Raw genomic sequence first — 12,574 nt, forward strand, 5'->3', positions numbered from 1 at the left:
TGAGAGGCTCGGCCCAGAACGCCTCGTCTCAGTACGGCCGGGTCGAGTCGAGCGCCGAGCGATCGATCCCATTGCTAAGTAACCAGGGCTGACGTGCGCGCAGGGAGTGAGTTCTCAGTCTTATAAATCCACCAGGCTTAGGATATCAGTTTTCCTGGCATTCTCCTAGTAGAAAAGCGTGGGTTCCCACAAGCCTACAAGATTTGAAATAAGGGACTTAACCCAGAGGTGTTGGCGGTGTTGCCCAGGAGGAGTTGAATATCCCGAATATTTGTCGTCATACGTTACATCTGAAGGTTGCTCAGTTTCCTTGCTTGAAGTCATAAAGAGTGGTGTTTGGGATTTTGTACAAATTTCCTTCCCCTTCTCTCTTTGCCGTTCGTTCCCTACTGCATGTCAGGCACTGTGCTAAGCCCTAGGGATACTGAGATGGCTTTAAAGGAAAGTGGTCCAATTCATGAGGATTGGACATTGAAACTACAACACACACTACCTGGTAGCTTCCATTCACCAGCAGAACAGCAGAGACCCAGGAATCCCTCCTTTCATTCAGAAGACATTTACTGAATTACATCTCAAACACAGGATACAAAATAACACGCAGGTCCATCCACTGGTGAATGAATAAACAAATTAGAGTATATCTACGTAGTGGAATACTATTCAGCATTAAAAAGGAAAAAGCTGTTCACAGGTGAATCTCAACAGCATTAAGCTAAGTAAAAGAAACCATACACGAAAGACTACATAATATGTGTATCCATTTATATGAAATTCTAAAAAAGGCAAAACTGTAGTGATAAAAAGGTAAGTGTCAGGAGTTGAGGATGAATGGGAGGAATGAAACTGCCTGCAAAGGGGCATGAGGGGACTTCTAAGGGTGATGTAATTATGTTGATTGTGGGAGTGGGTATATGACTGCATACATTTGTCAAAATTCATCAAATAGTACACTTGAGATTGATGAGTTTTATTGTATGTAAAAATACCTCGAATAGGGGCTTCCCTGGTGGCTCAGTGGTTGAGAATCTGCCTGCCAATGCAGGGGACAGGGGTTCGAGCCCTGGTCTGGGAAGATCCCACATGCCGTGGAGCAACTGGGCCCGTGAGCCATGGCCGCTGAGCCTGCGCGTCCGGAGCCTGTGCTCTGCAACAAGAGAGGGCGCGATAGTGAGAGGCCTGTGCACCGCGATGAAAAGTGGGCCCCCCCCTTGCCACAACTAGAGAAAGCCCTCACACAGAAACAAAGACCCAACACAGCCATAAATAATAAATAAATAAAATTTTTTTAAAAATTACCTCGAGTAAACAGTTCTCAGAGCTTTCAGAGATAGATGCTCTTCCTGGGTTATAATCCTCAAATTTGGCTTGAATAACATTTTCCATTTCTTTCTTTTAAGAAAAACGCACTCAAAAAGTTGCTTTAAAAAGAAAATGATGTCAGAGTCATCAAAAATTGAAGCATCCTAACCCCATTCCCCAGACCAGATTAGGTCCACCATATGTTCTCTCACTGTCCTTATCTTCATTGTAATTAATTGTTTAATTTTCTGTCTTGCCAAGTAGATTTTAAGTTTTGGGGACAAGACCCATGTCTATCTTACTTAATGCTATATGACACAGCACAAGTTTCAGCATATATTAGGTTCTCAATAAATATTTGTTAAATGAATGAAAGTCAAACCGGCATAAATCAAAGCTATGCTTACTGACTCAAAAATCTACTTACTTGGAGACCTACAGTAAAATGGATGCCCACAGTTTGTCTAAGGAGCTGATTTATGGTGACTTACCACTTAGGAGACACCAAGGTGCCACTGAGACAATAAAAACAATAGGAGAATTACTGACCAATTAGACAAGTAGAAATGAAGAGCATAGCTGCTCTTTTAGAACCCAAGTATTAGAAAGACTGTGGAACAAAGATGTAGGGTTGCAATCAAAGGTAAACCTTAGAGATAATTGTGTATAAGACAAACCAGATAGCAAGCATTAATATTTTGCTGGATGGCAAAGACAGAAGTGGAGAGCAAATTACCTTTTTAAAAAAAAATTATTTATTTTTTAACATTTGTCTGTGTTGGGTCTTCATTGCTGTGCGCAGGCTTTTCTCTGGTTGAGGCGAGCAGGGGCTACTGTTCGTTGTGGTGCACGGGCTTCTCACTGCGGTGGCTTCTCTTGTTGCGGAGCACGGGCTCTAGGCGAACGGGCTTCAGTAGTGGTGCCGCACCGGCTTAGTTGCTCCGCGGCATGTGGGATCTTCCTGAACCAGGGCTCGTACCCGTGTCCCCTGCATTGGCAGGCGGATTCTTAACCACTGCGCGACCAGGGAAGCCGTGCAAATTACCTTTAAACGTTATCTTCTAGCCCTAAAGACAAGGACAGTAATGGGTAAGTTTGGGCCTGGACTGGGCTTCTTAGGATATCTTTCTTTCAATTGACTCTAATTAAGGTTTCAAATCCTGCTTCTGATGGCTCATGTAAGGGAGGGTCTGGAAATACGACTTTTTACAAGGGTAAACCTGTTCTTTGGAATTCTTGGGATTCTCATGCATAAGCCTGATTTATTGTAAATCAGACTTATGATTTACAATCTGATATAATAAATTATAATTATCAAATATAACTCTAACTGACTTATTTCTTTATTGAGTATTTGCAGAAAGGCATGGAAAGGCTAGAGTTTGTTCAACAAATATGTGTTGAGTGCCTACTATTGCTCTAGGCACTGGGGAGACAACAGTGAACTAAACAGGCAAAAGATACCAGTCTTTATGGAGCTTACATTATAGTGGAGAAAGATAATAAACAAATAATGAAAATATAAAATATATGAGATAGCAATAAATACCATTCAAAGTATGGCAAGGAATATAGATTGTGCTCAGGGCTAGGAGCTGCAATTTTAAACAGGGTAGACAGGGAAGTCATCATTGAAAATGTGACAATTGAAACAAATGAGATGAGGGAGTGAACCATGTGCACATCTGGAAGAGTGTTTCACTCAGAGAGAATGGCAAGTGCAAAGGCCCCGAGGCAGGAGAATCCCTGACAGGTTTGAGGAATTGCAAGGACGCCAGTGACACTAGCACTGGACGGTCTAATATGGGAGCCACTAGTCACGTGTGGCTATTGAGCCCCTGAAATGTCCCTAGTTCAGATTGTGTAATTATTTTAGAGTGATTGGGTTACTGGCCCCAGTTCTTCACTCCTCTTGTAACCATGCCCTTTACAAGGGGACTTCATAGCTCATCCTAGGAAAAGAAAAAAGAAAAAGTTTTTTCTGCTCCTTGATTCTGAGTTTGCCATGTTAGACATATACTGGAATTCAGCCTAAATCATTGCCCCTCAGGCTCAAGAACTAAATAAATGCTTATTTTCTTAAGCTATTGAGTCTTGGGGTGGTTTATTTGATGGCAATTCTGAGAGGCTGCCTTCCTTTTCTTGGATACCACTGATTTTCTGCTTTGACCTTTGGAAACAGTTACATGGGTATAAAAGATTAACCACTGGTATTTGGAACATTATTTCGCTTGGGTTAAGTTCCAAGTATTTGGTTTAACTTCTCTAAGGCTGCAGAATGGCTTGTTTTCTAAATGGAGTGTGTATGGGACTAGAACTGCGATAATCTTGTGTGTTCTATGGACTTAAAAAAGCAGAAAACATGTGGAGATAAACTAATTCAATTCCTCAGATTTGAAGAGACTGCACGAATTTCAGTAGATGATCACCTAGGCTAAAACTGCTGAAGGAACCCTGACTTTGCTCAGACTGGGCAGTGTGACCCCTCTATTTGAGACTGAGCAGAATCGGAAACTGGGGGGAATGATCTGTGGAGTTTAACCAAAGATTTTTTTTTTTTTTTTTTTTTTTCGATATGCGGGCCTCTCACTGTTGTGGCCTCTCCCGTTGCGGAGCACAGGCTCCGGACGCGCAGGCTCAGCGGCCATGGCTCACGGGCCCAGCCGCTCCGCGGCACGTGGGATCTTCCCGGACCGGGGCACGAATCCCCGTCCCCTGCATCGGCAGGCGGACTCTCAACCGCTGCGCCACCAGGGAAGCCCAAACCAAAGAAATTTTGATGTTGATAACTTTGAATTTAAACCTATAGGGTAAGGTTATTTAAACTTTGGGTTTTAAGTTATCCTTAGCAATTTGATAATGGGTGCTTTTAAAAATCTGAAGTATTGGGGACTTCCCTGGTGGTCCAGTGGTTGAGAATCTGCCTTCCAATATAGGGGATGTGGGTTCGATCCCTGGTCGGGGAACTAAGATCCCACATGCCACAGGGCAACTAAGTTCACACGCCCTGGAGCCTGCGTGTGTGCGCCAGAACTAGAGAGAAGCCCGCACTGCAAAGAAGACACCTCGTGCCGCAACGAAAGATCCTACATGCCACAACAAAGATCCCGTGTGCCGCAACTAAAACCAGATGCAGCCAAATAAATATTTTTTAAAAATCTGAAGTATTGCTCTACTGATAATTTATTTGATTGCATAATCTCTGGCCAGCTATATTGAAATGGTTTTCATTAGAGAAAGGAAAAGAATGCGTTTTTGGCCAAGGGACCACCAGGCTTTGAGGTTAATTTAACAAATGTATTGTTCTGATCTACTTTAGAGATTTTAATGGGGCGAAAGCTAAACTGGTGCAACATTAGATGCTTTCCCATAAAAAAGTACAAGGATGCTAGCATTGGACTAGAGATCTTAGGCAATGAAATTCAATAAGAAAAAATAATGAGTTATACTAGAAAAGAAGAAACAAAACTATCATTACTTGTAGACGATCTGATTACAGTTTAATAAATTGTAGAAAACTATCTTTAAAAAATAACTATTCGGGGACTTCCCTGGAGGTCCAGTGGGTAAGACTCCACGCTTCCATGGCAGGGGGCACAGGTTCGATCCCTGGTTGCGGAACTGGGATTCCACATGCTTTGCAGCACGGCCAAAAAAACAAAAACTATTGGCAATTCCCTGGTGGTCCAGTGGTTAGGTCCAGTCCAAGCTCTCACTACCAAGGACCCAGGTTCGACCCCTGGTCCAGAAACTAGAATTCCACAAGCTGCACGGTGTGGCCCCAAAAAAACCTATTAGAACTATCTTAAGTGGGGTGTTGTTTCACAAGTGTATACATATATCAAAACTCATTGAATGATGTATTTAATATGTGAGAGTTTAACTATATGTAGATTTTCTCTCATTTAAAAATCATTAAACTAGTAAGAGAGATCATGAGATGACTGGATTAAAAATTAACATGAAATGAGTCAATAGCTTTGAAAAAATTCTATTCACAGCAGCAATCACACCTGTAAAACATCCTGAGATAACCATAACAAGAAGCATGTAAGATCTACATGAAGAAACATATGAAACTTTATTAAAGGGCAAAAAGAAGGCCTTAATCAATGAGTTCTACTATGTTCATATAGGAGAGATTCAATGTTTTTAAAAAAAGTAGATTCTCTCCAAATTAATCTGTATATTTAACACAATCTCAATTAGAATCCCAAAGTTTTCCTCTCTCACGGATATTAAACGTGCATGTTGGGTTTCCCTGGTGGCACAGTGGTTAAGAATCCACCTGCCAATGCAGGAGACACGGGTACGAGCCCTGGTTCAGGAAGATCCCACATGCCGCGGAGCAACTAAGCCCGTGAGCCACAACTACTGAGCCTGTACTCTAGAGCCCACGAGCCACAACTACTGAAGCCCACGTGCCTAGAGCCCTGCAACAAGAGAAGCCACCACATTGAGAAGCCCGTGCACTGCAATGAAGAGTAGCCCCCGCTTGCAGCAACTAGAGAAAAGCCCGCGCCCAGCAACGAAGACCCAATGCAGCCAAAAATGAATGAATAAATAAACAAATAAATTTTTTAAAACGTGCATGTTACTTTCCTCTTCTTTTCCAAATTTGGGCATCCTTGCTCAATAGTTCTTTCAGATAAATTGCAAAGTCAGCCATCCATTCTCCAAGCCTTGAACGTGGGACATTTTTCTGATTCACACCAAGATGCCACATAGACAAGGAAAGGCCTTGTAAATGTGTGGTAGGAGAAGGTAGACTTAAGCAAGAAAGAAAAGACAAAAACCATAAGGGAAGGATTAATGGATATGACTACATTAAAGTTTTAGATTTCTATTCAATAAAAGACTCCATAGACAAGGTTAAAATGCAAAGAGTGTTTGAGAAGCTCAGAAAAAAAAAGTGATAAATTGTACCTAAATATTTGTGGTTCTTTAAATCTTGCTGTAAATTATATTATCTTTAACATAGAATGTAATGGTGTGGGTAAAGGATTAATAAAACTTTTCCTCTTCTTCCACGACAATTTGACCTTCAGTTAACTTGCTGTTAATCTGTTTCTCTGAAACCTAATGAAGATCGAATGTCAGCTATGTTGTTAGGAAGCCTGACTTGTATTAAAGCAATTACCTGATTGTTAGATTGCATCTGGGTTGCCATAACTATAGCTGGTGGGGGAGCATAGCTTTGGGCTTTCCTGAGTGTGAAGACTCTTTAATTGGGCCTGTGGTTAGGTCCCTGGAAGCTATGCCTATGGGGTCTTTACAAGACATACTGGCTCCTGAGGGGTACCAGACTTCTAAGTCAGGGCAGCTGCCACACTGGTCTGATGTGAGTGGTCTTGCCTTGCACCTGAGCTGTCACTTGGCCGCAGGTGGGTTAAGGGGGAGCAGCTATGTAGATTTCTGCATAGATTACTGCAAGGACTCCCAGGGAGGTGGAACACCTAATTCGGCCCTGCTCAGAGCTCTTATTCCTGACCTAAATCCTTCCAAATGAATCTGATGCTAAATGTGGCCCATGGTAGTCTTAACGAATCTTGAAGTTTAGTTGTGCCTGAGAAGACTCCTGCTGAATGCTGCACATGGTAATACACACAGTTTATACTTGGGCTACATAGAAAAGAACTAATTGCATAGAATTGTGTTAGATCATCAATTTGAGATTTATGTAACTACACCTGTGATAAATCTTACTTGGATCACGAGGTAATATATATATGTTTCCCTGTTCCCCCATCAGTGGCAGCTGATGCAAATTGCAGGTATGGGGCCAGCGGGTATGCAGCCCTCTGTGCCATGGGTTTAGGATACCAAAATCTACAATGTGATATCAAATACTTCACAAGAAGGGCCAATCTAAGTCTCTTTATCTCACATATTTCAAGCAAGTGATGAGGGACCTGAGTTTTAGGGGTGGAAGTTTTCCTTGGCCTTAGAGATACCTTTAAATCTCCTGAGCCTGACCTTTGGTGAATCTCATTCCCCCTTTTACAAGCAGATCTAAGTAGGACTACACAAACCTAGTCCCAAACGCTCTTGGCGGTTTTGCCTATCTGTAATGTGATCTAGCCAGTCTTAAGAAAGCATCTTTAAAGTTGGTGAGAACATTTGTCTGGATGAAAACTGACTGGGGAGTCAGAATCTCCTCTTTTGATCTCTTATATAAGAAAGAAGGCAGCCCCCCCATCCCCCCCCGCCCGCCACATACACACTCACGCACGTTGTGCGAGTAAAATGATGCTTCTCTCACTGGAAAAACCACTTATTTCCAACGCACATGCACCTTCAAAAAGTGTAAGAAAGAGTGTCAGCATCCTTTGTGACCATGTAGTAATCATAACACCACTTGGACCCTCTAAAAAGACCACTATAGGATCAGGGTCTGGCCATTGTTGACTGTGGTATTAGTAGTGGGGAAAAAAAAAATCCTGTAGATATTTATTCCTCAGAGACAGAATTTATAAGAAGCCAGAAAACTTGGCCCAAGAACTTTAAATTATAATGATAAATCTGTTTGTTTAGGTCAGACCAGGGTATCATTTGAGTTTTCTATATATTTTATCTTAGTATTTTAAAGTTCACTAGATCAGAGAAAAGCAAAAGAATATTTGTCCTTTGTAATACTTTAAATAGTAGAAATATCCATAAAGAAAAATGAACTACTCCCCCATCCTCAATGCCACCTTTTTTAGGTAACCAATGACAAAAGTTTGGAGTGTGTCTTTCTACTTTTTTCTCTGTGCTCATTTAAAGACGTCGTGCAGAATAGTTTGTTTTAAGTTCATGCTGCATATGTTACCCTACCATTTGCTTTTTTTCACAACGTGTTATGGACATCTCTGCAAGTTCTTACATATAGATCTAACTCATTATTTTTAATAACACAATATGGTAAAAGGATTATCCCTTTCCCTACTGATGGACATTCAAGCTATTTCCATTTATTCTTTTGTTTTAATCACTAAAAACAATGCTGCAATAAATATTATTGTACATATAAATCCATACCGGTGCATTTATTTTTGCAGGATAAAATTGTACAGAACTCTGAGTCAAAGGATATGTGATGTGCACTATTAATTTTAATATTTTCCCCAAAGCTTGCAGCAATTTATGCTTCTGCCCTTTCCCCCAATCCTTGTTAGCAATCTTTTAAATTTTTGCCAATCTGAGGATGAAAAATGGTATCTTAACTATTCTCTTTTTTGTTCCCCTCCAATCTATTCTGCATTCTGCAGTGATCTTTTAGAAAAACAAACCTTACCACGTCACCTCTCTGCTCAAAACACCTCATTTATTTCCCATCACTCTTACAGTAATGGCCGACATGGCCAAAAAGCTCCTTGTGGTCTAATTGTCTGCCTCTCTGGTGGGCTTTTCGCCCAATAGGGCTTCCCCCGATAGGTCTCAACTCTACTGAGAAATCAAGATGACATATGTTTGTTTACTGGTACAAGCCTCCGAGAGAGCTACACCTTTTAAAATGTGACTAACTTATGCCTGAAAGGAATAATTATTTCTATTTTATTTGCCTTGATGGAAGTGTTTTTCCAATTGCTTCAGGCAGATCATCAGAGTAAACAGGGAAGCACAGGACTTGTCAAAAGAACATGTTAGGGCGACACCTTGGCTCCCGAGGAACAGGCAGAAAGTCTGATTGAAAACGTAGGGGGTTTTTGCTTCTCTTGTTTTTAAGTCAGACTTTTAAAGTAGAAGCTGCCTTTAATGTGCTGGTTTGCAGAACAGGAAATCTGATTTTCAGTGTGATAACACATTCTTTGACATTAACCAGTACAGTTGGATTTTTAATGACACTTTCATCTTCAAAGCCCTTCACCAACACGGTGGATTAATTATTCATTTTTTGGTTGTGTGTTAAAAAGACAAATCTTCAAAGCCATCATCCTTTCTCCTCGGAACTGAGGCTCTCCACCTTTCAAATGTTGCTTTCTTACCCCCAAGGGAGAAAATAAATTACATCTTTTTTTTAAGACAAAAAGAATACAATAGAAATATACTCTTTACACTATGGAAAGCTGATGTCCTTATATCCTGGGTGGGATCAGAAGAGGTCGGGAAGCAGTGCTTAAGCTGTGTTTACAGTAAGCACTGTGAGAAATAACTGGCTAAAAGTGTTTGTTACTGCTCAGTCTTTTGATGTGCTCTTAAAACGTAGCACAAATACATCACGGCCCCGTGTTCAACATAATAATATGCAGACCCTTATATTTGTTGCTAAAGTATATTTCTTTTCTGTTCTCTTCAAAAAATGTCTACTTGGGTTTTTAAAAGTTTTGCTTTTGGAGAAGAAAACCCTCAAGCCTTCCCTAGGGTCCTCCTTAACTTGACACATTTTATAACCACAAGGGAGCAGTCTTCCCTTTGATGAGGTCTTCTCTCCACCTCTCCAGAAATGAAAGAGTAAGTTGTAAGTTTGCAAACAGCCTAAAAGCTCTTTCCATTAGCCCTGGACACCGGAAACCAGAAAGGGCAGTCAAGTCTTGATTTTCAAGGAGAAAGCCTCTGGTAAACTTTCGCTCAGCCGCCAGGAGATCTGTTGGTTCCTGGGAGGAGCTCTTCTGAAACCTTGACGATTCCTGAGTTCATGAAGACACAGAGCGGTGGATTACAGTAATTGAAAAGCTTTGGTGGCTTTGGAAGATTACTGTATGTTTGGTGTGCGCTCACATTTCCAGGCTAGGGGACCGAGTAGAGGAACTCCTTTTGTTATCTTTTGAAATAAGATCAGAAGGGAAGACGGGGTTTGAAGTGTGGATTGGCGGAGGGGGGGTCTCCTAAATCTTTGCCCATCACCTCCGCCTGGATCATTATAAAAAGATCGAGGAGTACAATGAACTTAGGGAATCATGCAACGTTTCCGTGAAGCCTGTTCTGGAACCTAGCTTCCGGATCAGGAAACTTCACCAGAAGCAGACCAGCTGTGCTAGGCAGTCTGAATGGACCAGCATCTCCGCTTTGAAGATTTATTTTGTCTTATCTTCTGCTGAGAGATTCACCTCTGGGGTGATTGGTTCGCTTTTCGGCGGATGATGGAGAAACGTAAACAGGCCGGACTGCTGACACTGCCGTACCACCCGCTCCCGGGGCCCATGGGCGTGCCTGGGTCCCTGCCCCGCCTTCCCCTGCGGGACCCCTTCAGGGTTTCCTTGCGTCTGGACGCCGCGTGCTGGGAGCGGGAAACGGGCGGCTGCGCCCCGCGGCGGCCGTACTTGCCCCTGCCGCTGGACGGAGCCTTCGAGCCCGCCTTCCTCCGCAAGCGCAACGAACGCGAGCGGCAGCGGGTGCGCTGCGTGAACGAGGGCTACGCGCGCCTCCGAGCTCACTTGCCCCGCGAGCTGGCGGACAAGCGCCTCAGCAAAGTGGAGACGCTCCGCGCCGCCATCCGTTACATCAAGCACCTCCAGGAGCTGCTGGAGCGTCACGCGCGGGGGCAGGAGGGCGCGACCGGCGCCGGCCCCTCGCTCAGGGCCGAATGCAACAGCGACGGCGAGTCCAAGGCCTCGTCGACGCCTTCGCCCAGCAGCGAGCCCGAGGAGGGGGCCTGTTAGCGAGCGCTGGGCCGGCCCGGACCCCTTCCGCTGCGCCGCGCTTTTGGAGTCTGCTCTAAGGTTCCCTCCGGAGGTGGTTTGCATTTGCAATCTGTTTTTTTTTTTTTTTTTTTTTTCTCCAGAACTAAATCTTAGGAAAAAGAAATGAGTGTTTTAGGGGGAAAGAAAGATTTTGACATTCTAGTTGTTTCCACCCCCTCCACCCCCCCCAATATTGGTTATGTGCCTGCAACTGAAAGATGCTTATGAAATTTTTCCTGTACTTCTCAAAGACAAACTGTACCAGACTCTGAACTCCTCAAAGGGCGAAAACAACGAGGATTTGCCACAGTCAGCGGGGTGGGTAAATTAGGGACGTAAATACTGAAAGAAATCCAACCTTAACCAAAGAAGAACTTTCCAAAACTAGCTAACTAACTAAATAACAGCCCTTAAGATGAGCGGAAGGTTTTTCCTGCATTCCTTCAGTTGGGAATTGATGAGAAATGTAATTGACACCGTGCTTTGGAGGAAGGTGGCCCTAAGCTGACACCTGGGAACACGTTTGCCAGAGCACGCGGCCAGGCCAGCCTGTGCTGTTGACTAAGCGTGTGGATGGCGGTGCTAGAAAAGACATTCTATATTGGAAACATCATGTTTTATCAAAAAAGTGGTCGTGGGGCTTCCCTGGTGGCGCAGTGGTTGAGAGTCCGCCTGCCGATGCAGGGGACACAGGTTCGTGCCCCAGTACGGGAGGATCCCACGTGCCGCGGAGCGGCTGGGCCCGTGAGCCATGGCCACTGAGCCTGCACGTCCGGAGCCTGTGCCCCGCAACGGGAGAGGCCACAACAGTGAGAGGCCCGCGTACAGAAAAAAAAAAAAAAAAAAAAAAAAAAAGTGGTCGTGTGGGAACTTCATAGCATCTAGCAGATAGTAACGTTGTCAGTGGCAATGATCTTTTTGGAAGAGAACTCAGATTTGTATGAAAACTTACTTTTCCTCTCAGGTATCTTGTGTGTTGTGTTTTCATTTTCCTTCTCTTTGCACCCCTCACCTCCACCCCCTTGTTCTCACTCCATCTAACTTTCCGTTAAAGTGACACTGTGGTCTTAAAAAAAAAAAAAAAAAAAGGAAATGCTTAGATGGTTGAATGGGAGGGATTGAGGTTGGGACATTCTCATACTTTTATCACCTTGAGGGCTTCCAGCTATTCTGAAATTGTCTAGTGACTCTGGAAGTCTTTTAAAAATATTTAATTCTGGTCTTTTTTCTGAGAAACAATTATAAATTCAGTAGGTAAGTCAAATGCTTATTGACATATGAAGATAAGCTTCCTATCTCTAAAGTTTTCTAATATGCTGACTTTCCCTTTCCCTGGAGACAGCTTTGCTCTTGGGGTGAGGGTGCTTGGGGTGCCGGAAAGAGGTCAAAGAGAGAAAACTAACAGTGCTGAGCCCTTTCCAGGTATTATTTCATTAAGTCCCACACTGAGGTAGGTTTTATTACCCGCTTTCTGCAGATGTGTGAACAGAGGAAAGCAAATAAACAATAAACATCTTTTACGTGCCAGAAATTTTGTTGTGTGGTTTTCACATTTTGTCCTATTTATTCTCATAACTCTGTGAAGTGGGTATTATACATATTTGTAGTTAAAATGAAAAAAAAAAAAAAAGGCTGGGAGAGGTTACATGCCTTGCCCAGGTTAGTGTTGC

The 12,574-nt window shown here is 43.0% G+C and overlaps 1 protein-coding gene across 1 annotated transcript; it reads left to right on the forward strand.

The window, feature by feature from the left end:
* Nucleotides 1-9,831: 9,831 nt before the first annotated feature.
* On the forward strand, nt 9,832-11,964 carry ASCL4 (achaete-scute family bHLH transcription factor 4). Its single transcript, XM_059082028.2, has one exon. The coding sequence runs from the start codon at nt 10,362-10,364 to the stop codon at nt 10,881-10,883; it is 522 nt and encodes a 173-aa protein (XP_058938011.1). The 5' UTR covers nt 9,832-10,361; the 3' UTR covers nt 10,884-11,964.
* Nucleotides 11,965-12,574: the final 610 nt, after the last annotated feature.

The sequence above is a fragment of the Kogia breviceps genome, chromosome 12 (assembly GCF_026419965.1).
Source record: "Kogia breviceps isolate mKogBre1 chromosome 12, mKogBre1 haplotype 1, whole genome shotgun sequence".
Classification (NCBI taxonomy): domain Eukaryota; kingdom Metazoa; phylum Chordata; class Mammalia; order Artiodactyla; family Physeteridae; genus Kogia; species Kogia breviceps.

What these genes read in the sequence shown, in the direction of transcription:
- ASCL4 (XM_059082028.2), top strand. Translation starts at nt 10,362, where the DNA reads ATGATGGAGAAACGTAAACAGGCCGGACTGCTGACACTGCCGTACCAC.